This window comes from Sphaerodactylus townsendi, linkage group LG02 (assembly GCF_021028975.2).
Source record: "Sphaerodactylus townsendi isolate TG3544 linkage group LG02, MPM_Stown_v2.3, whole genome shotgun sequence".
NCBI classification, from domain to species: domain Eukaryota; kingdom Metazoa; phylum Chordata; class Lepidosauria; order Squamata; family Sphaerodactylidae; genus Sphaerodactylus; species Sphaerodactylus townsendi.
Genome location: NC_059426.1, coordinates 112372378 through 112399245, shown reverse-complemented (window position 1 = coordinate 112399245; position 26868 = coordinate 112372378). Strand labels below are relative to the sequence as shown.

Below are 26868 nucleotides of genomic sequence, written 5' to 3'. Positions count from 1 at the left end.
GGTTCACAAGATTAGTGTTCGCCACCCTTAACCACTACATCACAACTAAACCAAACTGGCTTATAAGTTACTATTATCCTGTGTATATGAGGGGAATAAAAGAGGTCAATGTTTTTAATATTACATTTCACTCAGTATTGGAATCTGCTGATATACTGTGACTGTACTGATAGTTTAAGTTCAAACAAAGTTTTTATTACAAAAATGCACAGTTCCCATCTTCTGATAGCAAAAACTAAGATGTGTTTAGGTAGCATATAGCGTAGTAGTTTTAAGCTCTCGAGCGCTGAGTATATCAGCGTATAACACAGTTAAGGCATTTATATCTTTAAATTCCATAGATATGCCAAGTAAAACCATTTTTATGCTAACCAAGTTAACAATTGTGTTTTATTTTCCTAAATTAAATAAAATAACTTCAGACTTGGTAAGCAAGCATCGTATATCAATTCTTTTAAAATTCTCCATCCATCCCTCAAGTGAACTTATTTTCCCCCACACAGCTAGGATACCCTGGAAGCATTCACATCTCTTGTTTCTCTACAGAACAGTATAGTATGAAATTATAACCTCTCATTAGCCAGATGGCAGATTCTGAAAATGGAAAACACCAATCTTAAACTCTAAAAGTTCAGAAATTGCACCCCATCTATAGGACTCAGATGAGGAGACAATTTATGAACAAACAAAATATTCTCCAACATCTGCCATATAACCCCAATCACACAGGGCAGTTTTTGATCATAACTGATCTTTAGATCTTGAAGAGCAGATTGCCCTTCCTCAAACTTAGGAACAGAAACTTACTTCTAACCAGTGAAGGTGATCTGTCCAAGTGTTTGGATGGAATAGCAGAAAAGGGGTTTGCTTCTCACCCTCCCTCTGACCCCATGCCCTAACATGCGGTTTGGGGATTTTAAAATTGATCTTGTTAGTCTGTGGGGAAACAGCAAGCTACTTCTTTATAGCCATACTGGAAAAAAATCAATCCAACAAGTTATACTAATGATATGATGCTGTATTTGCAAACTTTGGAAATCTTTCCTCACGCCTCTTCCTCCTCTAAAGAGGTGTAAGAAACTTTCTAACATCAGCGCTTAGTATGATGTTTGGTTGTAAAGTAGAGTTATCTCTTTGCTATAATAGGTGTTTTTTTGGGGGGGGGGGAGATCATTGACAGGGTCTTCCTTCTTCTGTTTAGTCCCTGCTTTACAAGTTTCATTAAGACCCAGTGGACAGTCTGGGAGATCCCCTTCTTGCCTCTGAAGAAGGCTGGCTTGGGTGGGGGGGGGGGAGGCAGGCTCAATTTATGCTACCTCTGGTTAAAGGCTGCAGGAAAGACAGCAGAAAGCCACCTGCTTTCTTTCCGTTAAATGTTGGTGTTCCATGTCTGTAGGGGGGAAGTCATGTTTGGGCAGTCCTCTTTGTCTCTGTCTGAAGGGAGGTCTCTGTCCCCTGCTTACATCCAGCACACAGAGCCCTTTTCTTCTCCTTGTGTCTGGACTACACATTCAGGCAGACAATTTACTATTAGAAGTACACTCAAATATGAATATAAAACATACCATAAGGGAATGACTTGGGTATCCAGAAGTCTGGGACTCAAGGCCAACTGTATTGAGGGCATATTTTACGAAAGTTTCCGGAGTAGGTACAAAAAGGGATTGTTTGCGGATCTTAGTCATTTTTGTCTTTACAAGATACGGTTGAACACTCTGAAAGGAAAAGATAGTTATACATTATTTTTTTAAAGACAGGATTTTATATCAAGAAGGTTGGGTTAAGACAGTGTTGAATGATAAATATACACAGTTTTAATTATTTATGGCCTTTGTTGTTTAAAAAAAACCAAACTGTTTGGGTAGTTTCTAAGAGGCACATTATAGACTTCTTGCTAGTGAGCTGAAATTCCTATTTTATTTTAATTTTAATTACTTCATTTATGCCATCTTTTAATTTGACAGACAGACAGAAGCCTTATTGGCATCATGAATTACAATATTAAGAAGAAAAAAGAACATTTATCCATTAACTGAACCTATTAAAATATGTTTAAAAAATACATTGAGTATCCACAAACAAACCCCTATATATAAAACACATAGAGAGATAAATGAACCATGACTGTTTTGTAAAAAAATAATTACCGTATATACTCATGTATAAGTCAAAATTTTCAGCACATTTTTAATGCTGAAAAAGCTCCCCTCGACTTATATGCGGGTCATTAACATTTTTTTTGTGTTTTTACTTTGCCGGCCAGCAGGGGGCGCAGTTTTTATGCTAGCTAGAGACACCAAAATTTCAGGGTACCCTCAGAAGACTCTCCTGAGGATACCAGCCAAGTTTGGTAAAGTTTGGTTCAGGGGGGTCCAAAGTTGTGGACCCCCAAAGGAGGTGCCCCCATTCCCCATTGTTTTCAATGGGAGCTATTAATAGATGGTGCTACCCTTTTGAGGGTCCATAACTTTGGACCCTCTGAACCAAACTTCACCAAACCTGGCTGGTCTCATAAGGAGAGTCTCTTTATGATACCAGCCAGGTTTGGTGAAGTTTGGGTCAGGGGATCCAAAGTTATTGACCCCCAAAGGGGATGCCCATCCCCCATTGTTTACAATGGAAGCTAATAGTAGATTTTTCATTTCTGATAATATCCCTCTTAAAATCTAAGTTGGGTTACATTTGGACATACAGATGATGATGAGGAATCCAGTTTTGAAGGATTTTAACTCTTGTGTTTTAGCTTGGTTGCTGGTTGAGCTAAGGTTTTTGTACTTTTAAAGTTATTGTTGATACCATATTGTTCTTGTTGACCCTCTTTTCCACTTACAGAGCCAGTTTACTGTTTTTCTATGAAATAAATATTTAAAAACATTTAACCTACTGATGCCTCAATTGATGCTGCATTTCCCACCCTCGACTTATACGCGAGTCAATAAGTTTTCCCAGTTTTTTGTGGTAAAATTAGGTGCCTCGACTTATATGCGGGTCGACTTATACACGAGTATATACGGTACACTTGGCCAGGTAAATGTTTCAAAAAGCTCGCAACATTTTCACAAATAAGGCCACAAGAACCATTGAGTAGAAAATTCATAATAGATGACATATCAATATTTAACCTCTACCAAGGGATGGATATACATGGGGCAAGGAGAATCATAGATAGGGCACTCTAAAAGTACATGTTGGACAGTCTCAACCACAGCCATTTTCCACTGGCATAGCCTATTCTCATACAGGATATTATTATATCTGCCAAATGTCATGGCGTTAGGCAGAGCATTGAAAAGAGCTAGTGAGTATGTTCTACGTTTAGGATAGCTCATATACAAATAATTAGCACACTAATCTGACCAGGCGATTCCTAAAGACTGTGGAGAGCAACTCCCCCCCACCCCCCCACCCCCGGCATCATTCCCTGTTTCTCTTGTTCTATTAATGCAGATTTGATTTCATTGTAGATTCTTGTGGCAGACATGTTTTGAAAGTGGTCAGTTGTTAGACCGATGTTATTGAGCTTCTTATCTATGTCTACTAGCCATTTTACAGAAGCAGATTCTGACAGTAGTTGGTATAAGAGGCTGGTAGGACTGGCCTCAAAATGAATTCGAGACAAGTACCGTATATACTCGCGTATAACCCGAGTTCTTCAGCCCTGTTTAAAGGCTGAGAAAAGCCCCCTCGGCTTATATGCGAGTCCCCATTTTCTATCAATGGCAAGCAGGCTGGGGGCGGGCCGGGACAACCTCCCTGCCGCCCAGAAGCCCCTTGTTGCTGCCCTCCTCCAGGGTGAGGGGGGAACCCCGAGGCTGGTTGGGCTTCCTCAAACCAGGAGGCAGAGGGAGCTCCTTATTTGGGCAGTGACATCAGGGGGCGTCACTGCCCAAACAAGGAGCTCCCTCTGCCTGCCGGCTGGGTTTGATGAAGCCCAGTTTGCAGGCGGGGGAGCTCCTTATTTGGGCAGTGACATCAGGGGGAGTCACTGACCAAATTAGGAGTTCCCTCTGCCTGCCGGTGGGGTTTGACAAAGGAGCTCCTAAACCATTTTTAGGTCTAGTTCATGCCAAGTTGTACTGCCCAGTTTGAGTATACAAGATTATACAGAAAAACAGATTACAATGACAGTTATAAAATTATCCACAACTTGATATGTGCACTGACTTGTCTTTTATTGCCAGTGCCAAGATGGTTCAAACCAGCTTGTCTTAGACTTGCGCTGCTCATCTGCAACACTGGGTGGCACCACAGAATGAACCATTTAAGAGCACAAATAAACTAAACCTAATGTTCCTGCCTAAGTAAAAAAGAGCCAACATTCAGGTGAAGTGTGGGCTACGGATATAATCTAGTTGAGGTCTTGTTTAATATATGCACATGGATCCCAAAGATTCTGCATTCGAAGCGCCATGCCAGAGGCATAACACACAGCAGTTTAAATAATGTTTTAAGATACGTACACTCAGGTGCATATTTCAATCCCTAGCTGCCCTTGAGAAATACTTTTAAATCTTTCTGAACAGACCCAACCTCTCTAGCCCAGTAAACAAGAGGTTGGTCTTAGCTTTAATGAGCTTGTAACTAGGCTGTGTTGTTCTGTAAATACAACTAATGTAAAATAAAATGGCTTGGGGAACAATCACTTTAGATAACATTAAACTGGATGGTCCCTTTTCAGATAATGAAAACAGCAAAATCAAGGGACTCAGCCAAGGCAGGGGGCTCTACCTACTTGAGGCACTATTCAAGTATGCAGATAAATACAATAGGTTAATTTACAATTTAAAAAAAACTCAAAAAGTGGCCTGATTAAGATGAAAAACTGATGAATGTTGAAACCAGCTAATTATGAGTTGGGAAGGGGGAAAACAGTCTGCACAAGAACCTGACAGATAAGAGAATGTTTGAGGGAGAGGCTCTAGGGTGCCATTGGAATCCAAACTCCTTCCTACTTGTAAATTCTGTAAGCTTGAAAAGCTTTCCAGTACTTTCCACGTTTGTACGAAGTAGGACTTGGCACAATAAAGTCACGCTATTCACACACTGAAGTTTTTTTGCCCCCATTCTTTTAAGACATCTTATAGCTATTTACATAACATACAAAACTACCAAAAAGTTACATGTATTCATTTAATCTCAAGCAGGGACTTGCAGAGATATAATAACCATATATAACCAGATGGACATGACATGATACACTGACTCTTTCCCCTAAATGGAATTGTATCTATTAATGATGTGCTGCCACAATTCAAAGAGCTGATTGTCACTACCAGCTTTTGTTGGTGGGTTAGTTGTGGGGAAAAAAAGTACTCACCTGAACAATGACACCCTGTTTTCTGTACTCTGCATTGAGACCCCGAGAGAAGAAATCCACAAAAGCCTAGAGGTTTGCAAAGGAAATAGTGAAACACACATTTTCATATATATTAGACTCTAAGCCTAATACCTGCATTTCAGGTCTTGGGCCGTATGTGGCATTCCAGTCAAGGTGTGTGAGATACTGGATTATTTTTATCATGCTTATACTGACAAGAGAAGACCAGTGACTTTGTAATATAGTTCTATAATTTCACTAGGAATGCATGGTTATATTTGTACTGCTTAAAAATTCTAACTAGAGTGTAATTTTATTTCAAACATTAGTACAGTAAAAAATGAGACGGAAACTTCAGCCTATACAAAAATCTAGAACATCTTCCTAATAAACATTGCTTTCCAGACAATACACATGTTTTTGGAAGTAAAATTAAAAAATAAAATAATAATCAGGATAGTCAAATATTTGGTTATTCCTCTTGTCATACCAGCCAACTTAGTGCCATATTACAGGGACTGCTGGCATTTATTTAGTAAGAGTTAAATGACAGAGTGCATTCCTTCTGCTTGGGAGTTTTATGGTTTTGAAGCTAAGAACTTTGTACTTTAGGAAAGAATACTACAGAAAGGCATGGGACCACCTGGATTGATTAGGGTCAGGACACTATGATGTCTATGTCTTTCTTCCTCTAGACTTTACAACATTAAATAATTTGCTAGTTTGATTAGCTAACATGCACAGCCACCAAGTTGGTTTGAAATTATACTTTCCTAACCTGCCGTAGTATCACAGCTTAAGGATGTTTTCATATTGGAATTCCCGAGTTAGTAATTTTAAAAAAATTACTACCCTTTGATAGCTGCAAAACTATTCTTGACTCTGCAGGCAATTCTTTCCCCAAACCAAACACAATGTCTCTTGTGTATTATTATTTATTAGAAGTATTTATACCCTACATTTCTATAGTCTACTTTCAAGGTAGCTTACAAAATACAATAATGCAATAAAATCCAATATAATAACCCAATGCAATAAAACTACACAATACCATAAAAAATCAAAAATACAATAAAATGCACCTGACAGATCTGAATTATAGCTTGCTAAGATTTTTTTCCAGTGAGTTTCATAATTACAGAACACTATGCATGGGTATGTAAGTTGGACAATGAAGAAAGCTGAAAGGAAGGAAATAGATTCTGTTGAAATGTGCTACTGGAGAAGAGTTTTATTCATAGTGTGAACTGCCAAAAAGACAAATCAGTGGCTTCTAGATTAAATCAAGCCTGAACTGTCTTTAAAAGCTAATGACTAAACTGAGGTAATTGTACTTTGGTTACATTATGAGAAAACAAGACTCACTGGAAAAAACAATAATACTAGAAAAAGTTGAAGGCAGCAGGGAAAGGAGAAGACCCAAAATCAGATGGATTGACTCTATAAAGGAAGCCATGGTCCTCAGTCTGCAAGACCTGAGCAAGACAATTAATGATAGGACGTTTTGGAAAACATGATTCATAGTGTCACCATGAGTCAGAAGTCACTTGATGGCACTTAACACACACATTGTCCAAATAAATATGCATTATTCACATCAGCGGAACCACGGGTTAGTCTCAGAGATGATATCACATCATCTTTTAACTATTTTACATATTCCAGCATAGGTTATATCAGAAAAGACATGTTTACCTTGGTTGCTGAGTAAAGGGTAATAAATGGAATTGGGTTATACCCAGCAAAAGAGGACATATTCACAATTACACCCTTGGACCTAAAAAGGGAAAATAGAGTCAATGAGAATATCAGAAAAAACAGAAATGGCTCAGATCACATGTAACAGCCATGGATAATCATGGTTTGTTTGGAGATTCAGGTTCCAGCCTTCAGCTCCCTTTTTTGTATACTTGGATTCTCTTCCCTTTGGGTGGAGGAGGAATAGGGAACCACGTTGTTTTACAATGCAGAGATATTTAAACAAATAATAACTGAAGTCAGATGCAAAGAATTCATTCAGCTTCTCTGCAATCTTCCTGTCATCCTTTAGCACACCTTTTGTTCCTTCGTCATCTAATGGACCTACTGCTTCCCTAGCTGGCTTCCTACTTTTGATGTACTTGAAGAACTGTTTGTTGCTAGTCTTGATGTTCGCAGCCATGCTTTCCTCATAATCCTTTTTTGCCTCCCTTACAGCTAACTTGCTTCTCTTTTGCCACCATTTGTGTTCCTTCTCGCATTCTTCATCAGTCGAGCTGGACTTCCACTTTCTAAAAGATATTTTCTTTTTTCTGATAGTTTCCACAACCTCCCTTGTTAAACATGGTGACTTTCTTTTGGACTGGGTGCTGACTTTCCTAACCTGCAGAACACATTCCAGCTGAGCTTTTATTACTGTGTTTTTAAATAACCTCCAAGCATCTTGGACAGTTTTGACTATCTTGATTTTCCCTTTCAGATTCCTGTGCCCTATCCCCCTCATCCTTGAGAAACTTCCCCTTCTGAAGGCAAATGTAACTACATTTGTAGTTGTCACTTGATCGCATGCAGAGATACTGAATCTGACAGCATTGTGGTTGCTGTTCTCTATTGGCTCAACAATACTGACTTCCCGTACCAGGTTCTGGGTCCCACATTGAAATAGAACTAGGATCACTTCTCCCCTGTCTGGTTCCACAGCCATCTGCTCTAAGCCACAGTCATTTAGCATATTCAGGAATGCTCTCTCCTCACTATGACCTAAACCTGCATTTTTCCAGTTTATGTGGGGATAGTTGAAATCACCCATTACCAGCACACTTTTGCTTTTGTTGGCCTCTCTAATTTCTTTTTCCATCTCAGAATCCTCTTCTATGCTTTCGTCAGGGGGACGATAATATATTCCTAATATTAGAGTATCCTTCACACCTGGTATTGATATCCACAATGCTTCTGTGGGGGAATCAGCTCCCCTTACATTGTCTATTCTATGTGACACTATGCTCTCTTTGATATAAGAGGGCAACAACACCCCCGATACACCTTGTCCTATCCTTCCTGTAGAGTCTGTAACCTGGGATAACAGCATCCCACTGGTTCTCCTCATTCCACCATGTCTCTGTGATGCCCACGATATCAATGTCCTCCTTCAAAACCCTGTACTCCAGCTCACCCATTTTTGGTCAAAGGCTTCTACTATTAGCATAGAGACATCTGTATACTCTGTCCCTAACCTGGGATTGATGTGCTTTGCCCACTAGCCCTTTGTAGACACTATCACTTATCATATGCACATTGCTATGTTCCAAGTTTGTATGTGGTTGATTTAGAAAAACCTCCCTCTCTGTCTGCATCTCCATAGATACTGTATTCCAAACCGAAGTTACCTCAGTTCCTGTCAGTAAGCTTGTAATTAACCATTTGCATGAGTAGAGTACAAATATTTCCAGGAGAATTGTCCTTGTTGTAAGTAAAAAGTTTTGTTCCTCACTCATTTTGCCTTCCATCATAAAACTGAAGATACATTAAATATTCAAGTAACTGTACAATCACAATTGCTAATACTAGTATTTGCCTGCAGTGTGCTTTTTAAAAAAAGAAAAGAAAGAAAATCAAGTAAATGCCTCCTGTAAATTAGATGGCACTGAGGCTTAATTCTTGTCTTCATCATTCAAGAACATGACAATTTAGCAAAAAGAAAATACATTCACATTTAGTGCAACAAAACCTCTCTGAAATTAAGGATTCCTTATTGTTCCCTCTCTGCAGCAGCAGAAAACAACAATGCAAAATAAAATTTAACCCACTTTTCATCCTCAATGGAATCCAAAGTGGGTCTGAATGCCACAAAACAGATCATTTTGATGCAGCAATGTACTTTTTCTTTTCTACTTCAATATGAACAATAGTTTTAGAACAAAAATATTATTAATTTAATTTAATAAAATTTAAATGAAAAAGTTATCATTCCAAAACAAAACACCAACTTCCATTAAATTTACCTGAATTTTGCCTGTTATTTCTTACAGTATGCCCATGTTATGTACTTATTATTGTGTTATTATTGCTGTTGTTATGTTATGTACTACGTTTGATGTATATTATGTTGTACACCGCCCTGAGCCTTTCGGGGGAGGGAAGTATATAAATTACAGTACCAATACCAATGTACTTTAGCCCAAAGATAAAGCTCAGCTACAGAGATTTCTCTAATTACAGAAACAGAAAACATAGACTAGGGCTGTGGTGGCAAACCTATGGCACTCCAGATGTTCATGGACTACAATTCTCATCAGCCCCTGCCAGCATGGCCATAGGTTTGCCACCACTGGACTAGGGGCTTAGAAAACTGGAACTAAACTGGATATCTGCCTATACTGTGCCTTCATTCATCCAGTAGCTTGTTAAACTCATTTCTCCAGCATGCAGGTATCAAAAGCAGCAGGGTAAGAACATCCTAACAGTTCATCAGCATCCTACTTCACTGTAGTAGAAAATTTCATTCAATTCAATTAAAACATTTTCATGCTGCCTTTCCTCTCCATCAAGGCGCACAAGGCAAAAACATAAAAAATTAAAACATCTGAGCAATTTAAATACATTTAAAATTATAAAATAACAAATGGGAACCCACAAGGATTTTGTGGTGAGGATGTATCCCTTCCTCATACTTTGCTTGCCCCCTCTCCCCCCATATGTTGCAATTTCCCCCCTCTGTTCCTATTGGCAGCAGAGGACAGGATTCACAATAATGGGTATAAATTACAGGTGGAAAGGTACCAGCTGAACATTACAGTAACACATTACAGTAACACATTACAGAGGAATTAGCTGCCTAAGGAGATGGTGAGTTCCCTTGAAGTTTTCAAGCAGCAGCTGGACAAACGCTTGTCAGGGTTGCTTTAGGCTGATCCTGCTTTGACAAAGGGTTGGACTAGATTATCTATATGGTCCCCTTCAACTCTATGTTTCTATTTGCATCTGGCACTGAAAGGTTGCCATGTATGAATATGTGCCTCTTGCTTTTGTATACAATTTACAATTTAACCCTTTCCTCTAACTTGCCATATAACTGGGGCTTATTCTCTGAACCTGTTTGCTTCCAGCGACTCGCATACATGGCTTTAAGGTTATTCCCAGGAACATCCTAGGAACCATGGCCACCCCCGCAGAATAGCAGGTTGTTCAGCTCGCACTGATGATTCAGATGGGCTTTTTAATTCCATTTTAAAAGAAAATCTCCACAATAATGGAGAAAGGAGAGGGGAAAATAAAAAAAAGGGAATCAAGTGGAAAAGGCTTCCACCGTCTGATGATTCATGCACCCAAAACCATGACTCACAAGGCATTACTCTGCCGTTAAAACATGGAGGCCAGACTGATTAGTCATAGTAATGAATTTTTCAAAGAAAGGATTCTCCCCTATAAATAATGATGACTGTCTGGAAAGTGTTTGTGTGACTCACCTTTCCAGCATGCGGGGCAGCACCAATCGTGTCATCTGAAAAAAAGAAAGAAAAATATACCCTGGTGATTGAGTAGGATGTAGACACCAGATTGAAGAAAGCCGTTCTTACCCCCTCATAAGGAAGCTGACCCCTCTTCACCTCAAAGTAACCTAGAACTGAAGGTCTTAGTTTGTGGAGGCAGCTTATTTTTCTTCTATCTATATAACTTGACTCTGCCACAAAACATGAATAATGATTCACATCATCAGCATTTGTAAAAACACAGAGAAATAGAGTCTGCTCCTCTCTCTCATTTTGCTCATCCACAGCATCATCACAGCTATCCAAGCATCATCTCAGGGTAATGTCTGTGGCAGAGTAATGGTTTTATACTGCAGCCGTGCTTCTCAAGTTCAGTTAACAAGTTAGCTTTTGAACACAACTGAATTGTGCAAGCAGTCTATTTTGAATATCACCACTGTACAAGGTTTAGATGAAGGCAGCAACATAAAGGAGGTTTTGTGGAGATTATCTGGAAGTGTGTGAACTATGCTATTTTAAGGCAGAAGGTTAGGCTATACTTTCAGTCTATTCCATCATTGATTCTTCTAACTCAAACAACCATTCAAACATACAAAAGATCTTATCTACTGGACTATAAGGGGACCAATTGAATTTTAGGGGTAATGTAAGATAGAATTGAGTAGTTATACCTTTGTACTTAATTCCAGTTACCATTTTTTAGGTCACCAATGGCAACAGAAATATTTGGTTGAAAAACATTTTAGCGAATAGCAGTTAATTAAGTTACATAGAAAGAATACTCAACCCAGAAAGTGCTAACTATAGCTAAGTCTTGATTAAATTCACATTTTTTGGAATAAGGACACATTAACAGAATGGTGGGGAATATTAACTACTATCTCCTCTGGATGTAACCAACATTATTAGATTTGCAAATCCAACTGAAGTATGAGAAGTAAAGTGTTTTTCATTTGTGTCAGCCCTGCATAAGATGCTGTTACTGCCAGAAGATGGAAAACTGCAAGCCACAGGAGGAGCACAAGCATGGATTTGTTCCAGTCAATGCCACCAGTACGTGGTACACTAAAGAAGATATAGTAATTAATGAATTAGAATAAATTGGCACCTGATTCTTAAAGGTGCTATTTTCACTGAAAGAGAGATCAATACAAAAACCAGAAGTGTGCTATATCACCACAGACAACCAGGTACTCTAATGTGAAACATACCACTCCTGCCACTTTCAAACAGAATCAGTCTGCATCAAGAACAAATCTGGCTCCAATTTGTAAAATAAATGAAGGTATCAGGTAATTAGAACTGTTCCAAGCAAATGCCTAGAGCCTATTTTCATAATTAAATTCTGCAGATATTTCAGATTAGATACCAAGTCTATTCTCATGAGAAGAGCACTTCTGCACTCACAAAGATGTGTGTGCGCAAAACTTCTTTCCCATCACACACTCCCGTGTTGGAGCCCACTCTGTTGCTGAAGGATCATCAACCCTCAAGAGTCACATTTCAGGGAGCGCATTCAACTTCAGAGGGAAGGATGGAAAATGGAAATATCAAACTCTCTGTATTTAGTACCACAAATCAGTGGGGTTTGTACTGCTGAAAGAACTCAGGCCAGTTACCTGTAGAACAACTTAATGATTAACCGTTTCTGTTGTTTTACTCAGCACAAAGGTCAGATTCAAGGCAAGTGTTATGTCATCCTATTAATGATACCAAAACTAGACAGAGAAGCAAAAATGTACTGCTTATACAAGTGACACTTATGACATTACATTATGGCTAAGCACACAAAAGTGCACTTTGCTGCCAGTATTTGAAATTTTAACATATCTGAGCTCCTTTCATAAAAAAGACAACCCCAATTTTACAATAGAAAAGACAGTAGGTACCCTAGTTATGGTCAAAAGCAGCATTAATATCCTTTCAGAGACTCAAGTTACTGGTAAATGCAATGTAAGAGAATCTCAGTGCTTTGTAAGAGAATACTTGGTATATTTTCTGTTCTTTTGTTAGGCTCCTACATATGTCATGCAATTATTGTGTTTTTTTCTTTTTTCATTAACCTTGTTTATTATTGTGAGCTAGTTTGGGTAGCTGTGCTTGCAAGGATGTATAGAAAAAATAAGAAACTGGTTTCTATTGCAGTTATAATAATGATTTTCCTGTGTTCTAAAAGACAGTGACTTCAAACTAGATGGCCAATTATGATATCACACAGTGCTAAATTAAAAGGAACATGGATCATAGGGGGGAGGGATAAAAGAGAAAATATATTCGCCCACTCCTATAATATTAAAACTTGGGAACACCCAATGAAGTTGATAGGCAATGAATTCAGGACAGACAAAAAGAAGTACTTTTTCATGCAATAAGTAATTAAAGTGTGAAATTTACTGCCAGGTGATTAACCATGGGGACTAAAGGGAAGCTTCATAGTTGGAGACAGTAATCCTCTAAAACTAATCCTAGAAGACAACATCAGGGAAAGGCCCTAGCCTGTTCGTTGCAGGATAATTGACTAACCATTGTATGAAACAGAATGCTGAACTAGACAGACCACTGGTCGGATCTAGAAGGGCTAAGGAACGCAAATCTACCATTATGGCCTGGTATCTCTGTTCTTTTAATAATATTCGTGGACGCGATGCGACTGGGATGGTATAAACAAAACTACTGATATTACAAAGGACGTTTGTCGAAGTTGACATGGAAGATTGATATTGTAATACAAACAGATTAAAGACAGCCATTTTATGTTTATCACATATAATCTTACCTGTATAACCATCTGGCAAGTTTCAGTATACTCATGCTAAGTGATCTATTTTACTAAAGTTATATCAAGTTCAAGGAACCTTTATTGGCACAGAAATAATACAGTGTTGTGTACATAAGGTTCATTCAACTGAATAAGAAAAGAAAAACTGGCATAACATTATGGATATAAATTTAAAAATATTAAAATGAATTATATACATTAAAAAGAAGAGAAAAAAGGGGAAGGAAGGTATTGTTCAAATTTTACTCCTGGAGCTCTGGATTATGTACAAGTCAAGAAATTTAGCAACTGCATCGTTTACATCGCTGCTGGGATTGTCTAATAAAAAGATAATCTTTTGTAAATTAGGTGCGTGCTGTTTTTTGGTCAACTGGGATGATAAATATTTGGTTCTGGGTACGGTGTAAAGGGGGCAGTAGAGTAGGATATGGTCTGTGGAGTCTACGCAATCCCCATTACACATACACAACCTTTAATGATAGGGAGTTTTGGTGAAGCTGATGGAAGAGCATTGCAGCGGGCCAGCATCATTGCTCTTCGTAACCTGGGCACAATTATTTGATGAAGGTACGCCCACCCCCCTATTTCCAATATAAGTCATGCCCAGGCCAAGTGGAGAGCAAGACCTGGAGGTCTTTTCAGTTAGGGTTTGATGTTCCTGATCCAACAACCTCTTTTTCAGTAATTGAAAAATCTCTTTGGATGAGAGCACGGCCAGAGTCCAAGGAGTAACCTAACTTGATGGGTTTAAATTCAATAATACCCACTATTCAGAGTAACAGAGAGTCTGCAGGGCTTTGTACATCAAAAAGGTGACATCACAGTCGAAACAAAGGTGCAGGCAATATTTGAACATGACAAGCCAGTATATAAGAGGTGTTGTGCAGTCTCAAGGCACAAAATGGCATAGGGCACGCAATGAGGCATACCCAAAAGTCTGCATAGAAATCGAGATTGCACTCACTCAACTGAGTTGGAACAGGAGCCTATCCAGAGTGAAACTCCATATAATAGGTGCTGAGATGCCTTGCCATAAAAAACTTTAATTGCCACAGGTACGAATTGTTTACCCTTGTTATAAAAAACCCCCACAGAATTGCCGATACGCTGGCCATGGAATTTGCAATGGCGTGGCCTCTGTGACTGGCCCAAACCCCTCTATAATGAAGATGCATTCCCAGATATTTAGAGCATTTGACCTGTTCCAACTCATGGCTTCCTAGCGTCCAACGGGATGGCTTCCAGGATCTTGAATACACTACAACTTTAGATTTTTGAGAGTTTAGTGTCAGGCCTTTATTAGTACAATAACCATTACAGGTCACTAATAGTCGCTTCATGCCAGTTTTAGTATGCGACAACAAGACTGCATCACTGGCATATAATAATAGACAGATCTGATGACCATCTAGGTTTCGGCAGTGTAAGTTTACTGAATTAAGTAAAGGTGCTAGGTCGTTTAAGTAAAGGTTAAAAAGAACCAGTGCAAGGATGCAGCTTTGTTTTACTCCCCTGGAGATAGATAGAAAGTTATATCAATCTTCATGTTTCTCTGTAAGCTCCTATGATCTTTTCTGCATGTCAAAATTGTGTCCCATGACTACTGTACCCACTAAACTGAATTTAGAAGGCTTACTTTGTAACCCAAATTACCTGAATCACAGAGAAAGGGATAATCAAGTTTATAAAGCAATTAACACATTAGAAGTATTAACTACTGCTTCAACTATATTGTTAAAAATCTATAAAAACAAGGAAAGTGAGAGACTTAGTCAACAAGCTAAATATGATAATTATTTAAAAATTCAATTTTAATTAATATTTTTAAAGCTGTCAACTAAACCATCATGTAGCAAGTAAGATGAACCATGTAATCTCAATAATTCTCTTTCAGACAATCTATTACTATTTCGCAGGAAGCATCTATTTGAAAAATCTCAGGAAGACCATGTGTTACTTTGAAGGAAAAGGTGACTACATAAAACGGTTTGTTTCAGATTTGTATAATCCTAATACATTGCCTATTAAATATCTCATCCTATTGATTGTATTGATTTATGATGTATAACCCATATATGACCTATCAATCAGAAGGGTGAATGATAAATATAGTAAATAAATAAACATCAGTAAGATCGTCAAATTCATCTCAGGAATTATGTTGAATATGGGGAACGAAGGGAAATAATGCATATTTTTAGAATTTACAGTAAGTGGGGATTCCACTGACATTTTAATTTAAACAATAAACATTATTTTTCCAACTGTTTTAATGCATATAATATTGAGGGTAGCTAAAAAATGAGTTCAGGAAGTTTTCTATTACCTCCTGAAGTTTATTACCAGGTGTGAAATTCATGAAAATATAGCATATTTTAGTTTAGGAGCAGCAGTGGCGTAGGAGGTTAAGAGCTCGTGTATCTAATCTGGAGGAACTGGGTTTGATTTCCAGCTCTGCCGCCTGAGCTGTGGAGGCTTATCTGGGGAATTCAGATTAGCCTGTGCACTCCCACACAGGCCAGCTGGGTGACCTTGGGCTAGTCACAGCTTCTCGGAGCTCTCTCAGCCCCACCTACCTCACAGGGTGTTTGTTGTGAGGGGGGAAGGGCAAGGAGATTGTCAGCCTCTTTGAGTCTCCTGCAGGAAAGAAAGGGGGGATATAAATCCAAACTACTACTCCTCTTCCTCTTCGTCCTTCTTCTCCATTTGCATAACTGATTTAATTTAGGGGGAAAACAGATTAGACCTAGAGATAGACAGTTACATAGAAAGAGAGGATAGTGAGCTGTATTCAAGTCTTAAAAAAGAGAAGACTCTTGTTGAGTAATCTGAAGCTTACACAGTACTTGGATATCGGAAATTATTTATGCAGAGGGCATCTACAGTATTGCTTTGATATTTTAGGATATATAGAAGAGACTAAATTCTAGATACCTGATCAAATTTTCAAATAGAAGATAGTTAAAAGTAGTATGTGTAAACTCAGGTCATAAAAGTGCAAAATTCTGAAACAACTTTCCCAATTAGATTTACTTTAATGTTGTATTTTATATTCTTTATTCTGCTTCCAAAAATCAGATCTTCAGAGAATGAATAGTTTGATAGGGACTAAGTGAAGAAAAAAAAAGAGTCCAAGAGAGGAGTACTAAACATGTCAGGTCTCTACAACTGTTGGACTGGGAACAAATCCTTTTCTGGAATAAACAACTTCTAGCATGTGTGCTCAGCATGTTCCCAGCACTAAAAGAGCCACTGGAGCCAGAGGCGTAGCTGTGCAATACTGCGCCCTGTGCGCACTCTGTGTTTTCCGCTCCCCCCTCCGTGGCACCCTGCCCCACCCCCACTTACCTTAGTGAAACAGTGCAAGCTGGAGAAGCAGCCTGTTCCTTTCAGGCTGAAAACGGCCTGGTGGGAACTACACTTCCTATGACACCTTGGGGCTCACAAGGTCTCCTGGGAAGTGTAGTTCCCACCAGGCTGTTTTCAGCCTGAAGGGAACCGGCCGCTTCTCTAGCCTGCACTGTTTCACTAAGTAAGTGGGGGGGATCCCCCCCCGTCGCATGCTCGGTGCAATGTGCCCTCCGCCCCCTGGTAGCTCCGCCTCTGACTGGAGCTCATCATGTATGTCTTGCTAAGTGAACTCTTTTTTTGTTTGCCAGCACACCAACATCACCACAAGCAGCACTCTGACCACTTTTCCACTTAAGCAAAAAAGACCACGTTCTCTGTTCTCATATCAAACAAATTAAATCCTTCCATATTTAGTCAGGTTCCTTTTCCAGAGCAAAAGGAGAAAACAGGACAATGATTTTTCTGGACAGCCTTGGTCAGAGCAATGGTACAAATAATTTTCAAGGAAGTTTACCTTTTCTTTACCTAGAAAGGAATGCCTCAGCCAAAAAATGTTAGGAAGGGCAATATTTATAGATGGTCTCACAGCTGAGTGCCTGAGATGGAAGGAGTCAGTCTCAAGCAACTAGCTACAGGGTATCATACTCCCCTCAGAGACAGGGAGGAGGTGGTAGCTATGACAAAACCAAAGGATGCAAAACATTCCCATGCCAGATATATTACAGCCATATACACTCTAAAAATTCCCCAAACAACGTTCTCAGTACTGCAAACCACTCTAATGTACATCTGTACACTGCCTCAGACGAAATCCACATAATACTATCTTAAATAAAGAAACCACAGTGTAGATTGACGTTAATTAAAAAAAGAAAACAGTTTATTCAGATGTCCCCAACAAATGTTTATGACCAACATGAACCTGGATGATCAGGCTCACTTGCTCCAATCTTTTTCCCGTCACATGACAGGCTGCTAATCTAATGCCAAGTTGTCTTGAGTTTAAATGTGGGCATCTTAACCAACAGAGGTTTGAATTTTTCCCATTAAGTGGAATTATAAAAACCACAATTAGATGTAGTTAAGAATTCTGATTACAAAGGAAAAACAAACCTCAGTTTGTTTACAGCTCCTGCAATGAGACATTACAGTAGACTGCAGTTAAATGGAAGACATCTTCAGACCAGCCAGTCACTAGAAGAAAGGAAAAAGAATGCGTGCAAGTCCAACAATTAACCAGGTTCATGCCAATCATAGGCTCCAATTTGTTTATGATGTGAGAATGTAACTTAAGGCTATTATACAATTCTTTTCAAATGGCACTTACCTTGCATACTGACAAGACATTAATATTGATCAATTTGTCAACTGTCTGCAAAAAAGGAAAAAGGTCATCTATAACAAAGCATGCCTATGTAGGACACCAGTTCTTGAAAGCAAGAAATACAGTAACTGAGTTGCATTATGAATGTATAAATATTCAGATATAGAAGCAAGTGGATGGCAAAGTAGTAACAAAATTAAAATTTAACAATTAAGGCAAAAAAATCAAACTATCACACAGGCCATTTTCTCCAATATTTAATACCCTGAGACGAGTAAAAAATAAAACCTTCACAGGAATAAAATTACATGCAGGTTTGGTAATTAACAACCAGGCCTGTAAAAATCATACTGTGATTAACTGTGAATTGGATTCAATCACTTCAGCATACAGGTAGGTTAAGTGAAACTTGTTGTAATGAAATTATTATACCTGTATTAAGAACCTGAATTGGCTTGCTTTGTTCTAGGGTCCCTCATATTTTCCTCTGGCATAAGGCACTGTCCCATGACATAAGACATTTTGTGCCATAGAAAAGCAGCCTGAACCAGCCTATTTTACAGACTTTAATGCAAAAAAAATGGTAAGACGCAACACCCAATTTTGTCTAATAGCAAGACAGAAAATTGGACGATAAAACATAGGTTTCTTATTTAGCATAGTTGCCTTTGATAAGTAATTGTATACTAAATTATTCACACATTTTTAAATGGATAAACTGCACAAAAACAAGATTAGTAAAACAATAGCTACAGAATGAAGTATTCTATATACTTCAGAAACAACCATTGTATTAAAAGTAGCTTAATTTCTTCCTTAAAGTTGGAATTGATCAATTTTAAAATTTATTTTAAAAGAAACTAGTCACAACGATAGTGCCTATTTTATACATAATATTTGATATATGATTGAAATTACAGGACTTTTTAACTGTTTGACACTTTACAAACCTTGTGTTTGAGGAAGATATACATTTTAACTCCTAAACTAGATATTAGATGTAAAAATCTTAAGAATTTAAATTAATATGTTTAACACATTCAACAGTATATTTGGTTCTGGCTTTAATGAGCACCTAAAAAGAACTATGATTTCACAGTCGTCATAATTTCTAGTTTTGATATTAAAATTATTGCTTATTGGACTGTTTCTATTTCTTCCATTATCAAATTTTATCCAGTTGTTTAGAATAAGAAATTTTACCAAAACCATACTGAATTTTTTACATGTCAAGCGTAATTTTAAAACATGACAAAAGGAATAGGGCACACTTACTTTGTCTAGGTCTGGAAGCTCAAGAAAGTATTGAGGATATGAATATGAAGCACCCACGTTGTTTACTGAAACAAAATATGTTTTATTTGAATGTGCTCAGAGAAGGTGTTACATGTGAAACTAATATTTGAACAATTTTACGTTCAGCCATTAATTAAAAATGTGTGTAACTATATCCAGACATTTGTTATGATAAATTTCAAATTAATTTCTCCCAAATTCCTTATAGTTTCAAAAATGCAAGCAGAGGAGAGTACTCAAAAGAAACCCCCTATTTCCAAACATCTCATTCTATCCCACAGAGGTATCCCCTGAAGGAAATATAGAAATCTGTGGATATTTCAGTTTTCACAACTGTTGTAGTTGTTGTTACTCAAATCGCATGTGGAAAAATAGCTGAATACTCAACCTTACCATAGAAAAGTAATCAAGTCTGTAGATTAGGCTGAATGATTAAAGTGAACCTAAGGACAATTCCAGCATCAACACAGCTCTGGCCATAGAAAATTTGGAATGGCTACATATTTAGTTTTGTTTCAATTCTTTATTTTATTTATTTAAACCACTTTAAAGGTGCCAAATAAGGTTTCCAAGGTGGTGAACATCAAAACATTAGGACACTAAAACTATGTTTAAAAATAATAGAGATTCAAAAAAACATATAAAAACATGAACAAACACCACCAAAACCAGGGAGGTGTGCCAATAACAGTTTTTTGGGATGTGTCAAACAAAAAAAGGCTTCACCCAGTGGTGAAAGACAATGATAGAGGGAGGCAGATAAATCTCCCTGGGGAGGATGTTCCAAAGTTTTGGTGGCATGACCAAGAAGGCACTTTCTCAGGTTGCTACCCATCTAGCCTCAGGTGGCAGGGGCATCTCTGAAGATGATCTAAGTAGGCGGACAGGTTCAGGTGGGAAATTGCAATCTGTAAGATATGCTTATCCCAAGCCTTAAAGGTCAATACCAGCACTGTGGGTTGAGTTACAAAACAAACTGAGATGGAAAAAAGACTGGAGCAATATGGTCCCCCTGACACACTGCAGTAAACATTCTGGCCACAGCATTCTGTTAAAAATTGCAGTTTCTGGACAGCTGTCACGGGCAGTCCCATGCAGAAGAAAGACACTGCAGTAATCTAATCTAGGGCATGTACCACAATGACAAGATTTTTCCTGCATAGGAAAACTAATAAAGCCATTGTGTCACTGATTTAGGGAAAGTTTTCATATTTCATATTAAATGTTAACACATGATCTTCCATTATTAACACCTAAAACTCCTAGCTGCATAAGGTGAATTTCAGCAAAGTATCCACTGTGGTTCTATTCATTGGCAGTGCCTGTCAAAAAGGTATCTATGGAGTAATCTGGAAGACTAAGAAGCATCTACAAGAGATGCAGTTAAGATATTCTTGCATAATTCCCAAGTCAAAGCATTACTGTAACATTAGATGGCAGCATAAACCAACATCTAGTGTACTACTTCCTTGAATGCAGTGTGTGAAGAACTTCAGGGGAAGACAAAGATAGAGAGAATCCGTGAACAGCACAGAAGAAAACTCATTAATGACAGTCTTACCACATTAAATATTCTACGTTTTCGAATACTGTTTGCTTTTGAAAGGTTTTTGTTTTGCTTTTATGCCATTCAGATACTTATTATGTGGAAATTTGCAAACTCAAACTACTGTACAAAGCTGTTTTCACGCTCTTCAAATCTGTGAAATCTCCCCTCCTGCCTTCCCCAACCAATTGGAAACACATTAAGTGTACTGAATAGTAATTGTTTCAAGCTTATTTTTCAATGAAATAACATATCTAAAACTTGAAATTACACACACTAATATCTCCATGGAAACTTATGACCACCTCTCAATACATAGAGTAACAGCTGACAAAATATCAAGTACGGATCTTCTGAAAGCCAAGGCCATTTCCCCATCTGTAGTCTTCTTAAGCATCTTCAGACACTAGATAGTAGACATACAGGTTGGGTTTGGGTTCCTTGCTCTGTGTAAGACATTAACACAATCACATTGAGTTGATGATTCTCCTCAATGCATGTGCATGCAGTATCTGATTAGGACTATGATGCACAGACTGATGGGGCCACACCTCCCCATGTTCTATTTTTTCAACATGAAACAGTCTCAATGGTTCCTACTAGGCAAGTCCGTACATATCCCAAGGAAAACATCAATTTCCCTCCAAAACATCCCTATGGGACTGTTTTAGGATAGGAACATGCTGCCAGGGAAACCTGAACCCCCCTTCTTCATGTGCTGGAACTGAGAACCCACAACACATGTGTGATTGTGTTTCATTTGACACAAGGTAGGGATGGACACCCAGCTGGTGAACTCAATAATATGAAGAGATCCTTGGAACATCTCAGGGGCAACAGACACAATTTTTTATACTTTACATTTTATAAAATTGTCAGTTGAAACTAGGGCTCAGTACAGTTTAAAAATCTTTATAACTTAGAAGACTGAATGTAACTCATTTAATGGGTTGGATCAAGCCCTTCTTCTGCAATTATTTCTGGGTACTATAACAGTGGTGGCGAACCTATGGCATGGGTGCCAGAGGTGGCACTCAGAGCCCTCTTCGTGGGCACGCGCAGAGTCCCCCCTGCACACACACATCTAGGCTGGCCTGGGCTGCTGGGCTCGATTATTAGCATTAAACCTAAGACCTAGTTTTGGGGAAGCAGTGTAGGTAACCCTGTTAAGCGCTGTTAAACCCCACTGATTTTCATGCAAAGAACTACAGCACGATCCTTTACCTGGGAATAAGCTTGGTTGCTGGCAATGGGGCTTGCTTCTAAGTAAACCCTCCTAGGGTCGTGATTCACCCGTTGGAAGAGTTGCACGGTTGCTTCAAAGCAAAGCCACTGACTACCACCAAGCTTACTCCCGAGTAATGCTCACCTCAGACCCACCCGTTTTTTCTGAACGAAAACGTCAGCATTCAGGTTAAATTGCCGTGTTGGCACTTTGCGATAAATAAGTGGGTTTTGGGTTGCAATTTGGGCACTCGGTCTCGAAAAGGTTCGCCATCACTGTACTATAATATGTAGGGAAGAAAAGTGCTAGGTGTTGCACAAGATTTTTTGAAAGTGGAAGTGTACTAGATCTGTTTATGTTTCCTTTTACACATCGTTGGATCCAAGCCAATGTATCTATTCTACGCAGCACCCAAACATGACTTGGCTGCAACAGCAGATCTATACAGATTGGTTCACAGAATCTAAAAAGGAGCAAGTCATAAAAGGAGCTCCCACGCCATAGTGGACCTTTATATTTGGACCTGTATATATGTTTATCCCTAAAGCTCTATATTAAGGACAAAGCACCAAAATAAATGCAGAAAAAGTATATATATGTATATATTTTTGAACTGTGTCTACCATGACTTGAAAATGCCATTCCCTTCATAAAGAAGAGAAGAAGAGTTCAGATTTATATCCCCCCTTTCTCTCCTGTAGGAGACTCAAAGGGGCTTACAATCTCCACAACAAACACCCTATGAGGTAGGTGGGGCTGAGAGAGCTCAGAAGAACTGTGACTAGCCCAAGGTCACCCAGGTGGCGTGTGTAGGAGTGTACAGGCTAATCTGAACTCCCCAGATAAGGCTCCACAGCTCAGCGGCAGAGCGGGGAATCAAACCCAGTTCCTCCAGATCAGAATGCACCTACTCTTAACCTCTTACGCCACTGCTGCTCCTTGTCATCATAGAGGCTCTTAGCCATACATCATAGAGGCTCTTAGTCATATATGTAGTGAAAACTGATGAACAATTGAACAATGCAGCTCCTTTTATTGATAGTCTTGCATAGATAAGGTATTTATCATAGAAAAGGTATTACCATGTCATAATGAGGACACTAATTCAATATACTAACAATTTAAATATTATTTCCTTGGTCCAGCAAGAAAGCTCTCATTTGTCTGACTCCATTTTTGGGGAAGTTTCTTTTTTCTTTCTCCAAACAGAGGAAACATTACAAATGCAGTGCTGTAAATTAATTAGCAAATTACCAAGGCACTCTGATCAGCAGTCACTTTATTCTCACAAAATAATAGTTCAGGCCATTCAGTAAGTCTCATCCTTGACAAAGGGTGACCCCAAGTTTCTGCAATGTGAGTCTAGCTAGAATACTAAGGTAGTTATCCTGCATCCCAATGAAACGTCATTCTATCCAATGCAAGTGAAGACAGAAGAGCCATGAATAATATAAGAATTGAATACTGTTGAAGTGACCAACAGTTGCATTCTAAAGGACTGTCCCAGTCACAGATTGAGAGGGAATTCGAACAGAATCCTGAGAGTGGCAACTGGAACTCTGTCAGTTAGGAACTGATAGTTGAATGAGAGAGAAGGGAACAGACTTTGGAAAAAGATGTGATGCTGTAAGCTGTCTGTTGGATAATTTCTCAAGAACCAAAAGAAACAAATTTTGGGGATTCAGATCAGGGCAGGACCCAAAACCAATTATATAAGGAAAACAGCTCTAAGGTTTATAAAGTGATTCCTATGAGTTAGTTAGCTCTGGTGAAATGAGTGATTTCAGGACAGTTTAAAAGAGAGACTGGGGACATGTATTAATGTTCCTAACTCCTAAAAGTAAAGAAGCACTGTATAAAAGAAAGAAACTTAAGTTAAAGAAACGAACCAGATACTGCCAAGAGAAAGCCTTTCAGTAGAAAATAAAGACTCAATCACTGGAATGCCCTCTGGAGAGAAGAGCTCAAGATCTTTCCGTTGCTCACTCTGCACATACACACACCGTCCCAATGTGGGGCTATACAGAAGCCATGATGATGAATCCCCACCTCTCCTCCTGATGATGCCACTGGAAATGAAACTTCAGCGGATAAGTCAACTGAAGACATAACTATCTGCGAAGGGGGTTGGGGACTAATGATATAAACAGCCTTTTCCCCCTGTAAAGCCTGGATGGTAGGGAAGACAAAAAACTTTAACAAGGAAGTTAGGCACATAGAGGGGAAAGATATTCAATCTAGTCACTCTGTCAGCATTGGTGTCTCACAGAGCTCATGTACCCTCTGAGGAAGCAGTAAAATAACCTGAAGAGGAAAAGCACTCCCCTTCCAATTGGAGGAAGAAAGAGCAAAGCACTTCCTGCCTCCTAGAATGATGGAAATAAGAGTACTTAAACTTGCCAGGATGTCCCCCTTGCCTCAAACAAAAACTGATATGGAAGTGTGAATATAGAGTTATTTCTTAATAACAGACTAATCTCAGTGTTGTTAACTTTCTAACTGGTAGAAAACACAGGAGAGTTAGTGTAAGGATAACACAAATAGCTTTAGTATGTATACAAACCATAGTACCTTCTTGGACAGGACAAGCGATATGTAGTAAAAACAATTTTTCCATTTCTTAATGACAGCTCTATGAACTACTTCAAAATTAATTTCAACAAGACATAATGCTATGAAATATATATTTTTACCTGTTATCCTTGCCTTTTTCCTAGAATATAAAAGCAAAGACTGTAGAAATCAAGTGAAATACGAACCTAGAATACCAATCTCAAGGCCTTCCAATCCTTCTTTTATCTTATCATAAACAGCTTCTCGATCTTCAAAGTCGGCAAGAATAGTTTTTGTTTCTACCTTGAACCTCTCCCCTGAAACAAAAGGAGATAAAAAAATAAGCACAGAATATTTTGTCTCACATTATGAAGTATATCACCATTACATGCACCTTCATCAGATAATGGCTCAGGTACCTGTTGCTTATGAGTTACATGTTGCCATTAAAGTATTTTTGCTAAATTGTACCATATTCACATATTCAATGATAATGAGGTCAGCTGTGCCACAATGATTTATGCTTCTCCCCCTCCAAACAACAGTTATCAGAGTATGACTGATTCCCACTAAAATGAATGGGGAAATGAAAAAAAATGTACACAAACTGATCCCAAAACACTGCAGAAAATATGTTACTATAATATGCCAGGTTTTGCACTTGAAGGGTTTTGGAGAGCCAGTTAGATTTAACCTTATATTCTTTACTCAGCAGTTTAACTTTTTCAATGCGATGTTTTAATATTTTTTTCTTGCAAGGTTTTTAAATATATATATCCTATTTAAATGAAAGGGTCATTTCAATCCCTCTGTTAATTACTAAGACAATTAACTATTAAAAGTGTGAAAGATTTGCACACTGTGATAAATTTCAATTCTGGCAAACTGAGCAGACCTTAAAAGTATCAGCAGGTCTTACAATGTCCTCAAGAACACCCCATGAATCCCTTATATTCTAACAATGATACATAGTTAGAGCTACTGAACAGGTAATTGGCAACTTTTAAGCTCTCTTCTGCTTGAAATCTTCCCACAATCAGAGGTGAAGTCTTCCTGAAATGTTTAGAATATGACATATTACTGATTCCAATAACTTCTGGTTAGATATAGGTTTCTATAAAAGCAACAAAGGTCATCATAAAAATTTAAGTTATTTGCAATAACCAATTACCACATAGTAGGTATTTAAGGCAGAGGATAGGTTAGAAGTGTTCCCTTTCCTCCAGAACACTATACATAGCACTACAGAACAAACATAGAATGTACTTAGAACTTATTGCCTCTTTTATTTGTGAGGACCTAGTCAAAGAACCCACATCAGACATATTCTACAAAGATACTATTAGTATGAAATGCATTACTATTTAAAATAGCCTTTCCCAGGTGGGGCAGAGGGAGGAAGCTGAAGCCATTTTAGCTTATCCTGGATGTTTAACCACATGTAGCACGTAAAACGTGACCCATCACACTACTGTACACAGCCAAACCTTCTACCCAGGGAAATCCTTAGTCAAGTTCTCATCCTTTCTGCTGCAGCAGCAGAAACTGCTGAAAGAAGCTACATATGTCAGAGGCGTAGCTGGGCCAGAGTGCGCCCGGTACGCACTCTGGCTTTTTCGCTCCCCCCCGGGGCACCCTCATCCATGCCGGCGGCGCCCCCCCACTCCCACTCCCTTTAGAAAACTGAGCAGGGTGGAGAACTGGCCTTCCTGTTCTGGTGGGAACTACATTTCCCAGGATCTCCAGGAAGGCCTGTTCTGCAGCCTGATCGGTTTCCTAAAGTAAGTGTGTGGGGGGCGCCGCGGGGAGGTGCTGCAGGGGGGCTGGCATGATTCCCCCCATAGCGTGATTCCCAGGAGACCCTGGGAAATGTAGTTCCCACCAGAACAGGAAGGCCTGTTCTCCAGCCTGTTCGGTTTTCTAAAGTAAGTGTGTGGGGGCGCCACAGGGGGGGCGCGGGGAAAGGGGGAGGGGCCAGGAGGATTTTGTGTCCCCCATGTGACCCAAAT

General features: G+C 38.8%; 1 protein-coding gene across 9 annotated transcripts in view; it reads right to left on the bottom strand.

Moving 5' to 3' along the window:
* The window catches only part of HSD17B12 (hydroxysteroid 17-beta dehydrogenase 12), a 267862-nt gene that overhangs the window by 2219 nt on the left and 238775 nt on the right, over nucleotides 1–26868 (bottom strand). For all 9 annotated transcript variants that reach the window (XM_048483647.1, XM_048483651.1, XM_048483650.1 and 6 more), the window contains 7 exons: nucleotides 25066–25176; nucleotides 19515–19579; nucleotides 18243–18287; nucleotides 10762–10796; nucleotides 7013–7094; nucleotides 5318–5383; nucleotides 1566–1715 (listed from right to left, as the gene is read on the bottom strand). In XM_048483647.1, the coding sequence (XP_048339604.1) occupies nucleotides 1566–1715; nucleotides 5318–5383; nucleotides 7013–7094; nucleotides 10762–10796; nucleotides 18243–18287; nucleotides 19515–19579; nucleotides 25066–25176 (554 nt within the window). The remainder of the gene's footprint in view (nucleotides 1–1565; nucleotides 1716–5317; nucleotides 5384–7012; nucleotides 7095–10761; nucleotides 10797–18242; nucleotides 18288–19514; nucleotides 19580–25065; nucleotides 25177–26868) is intronic.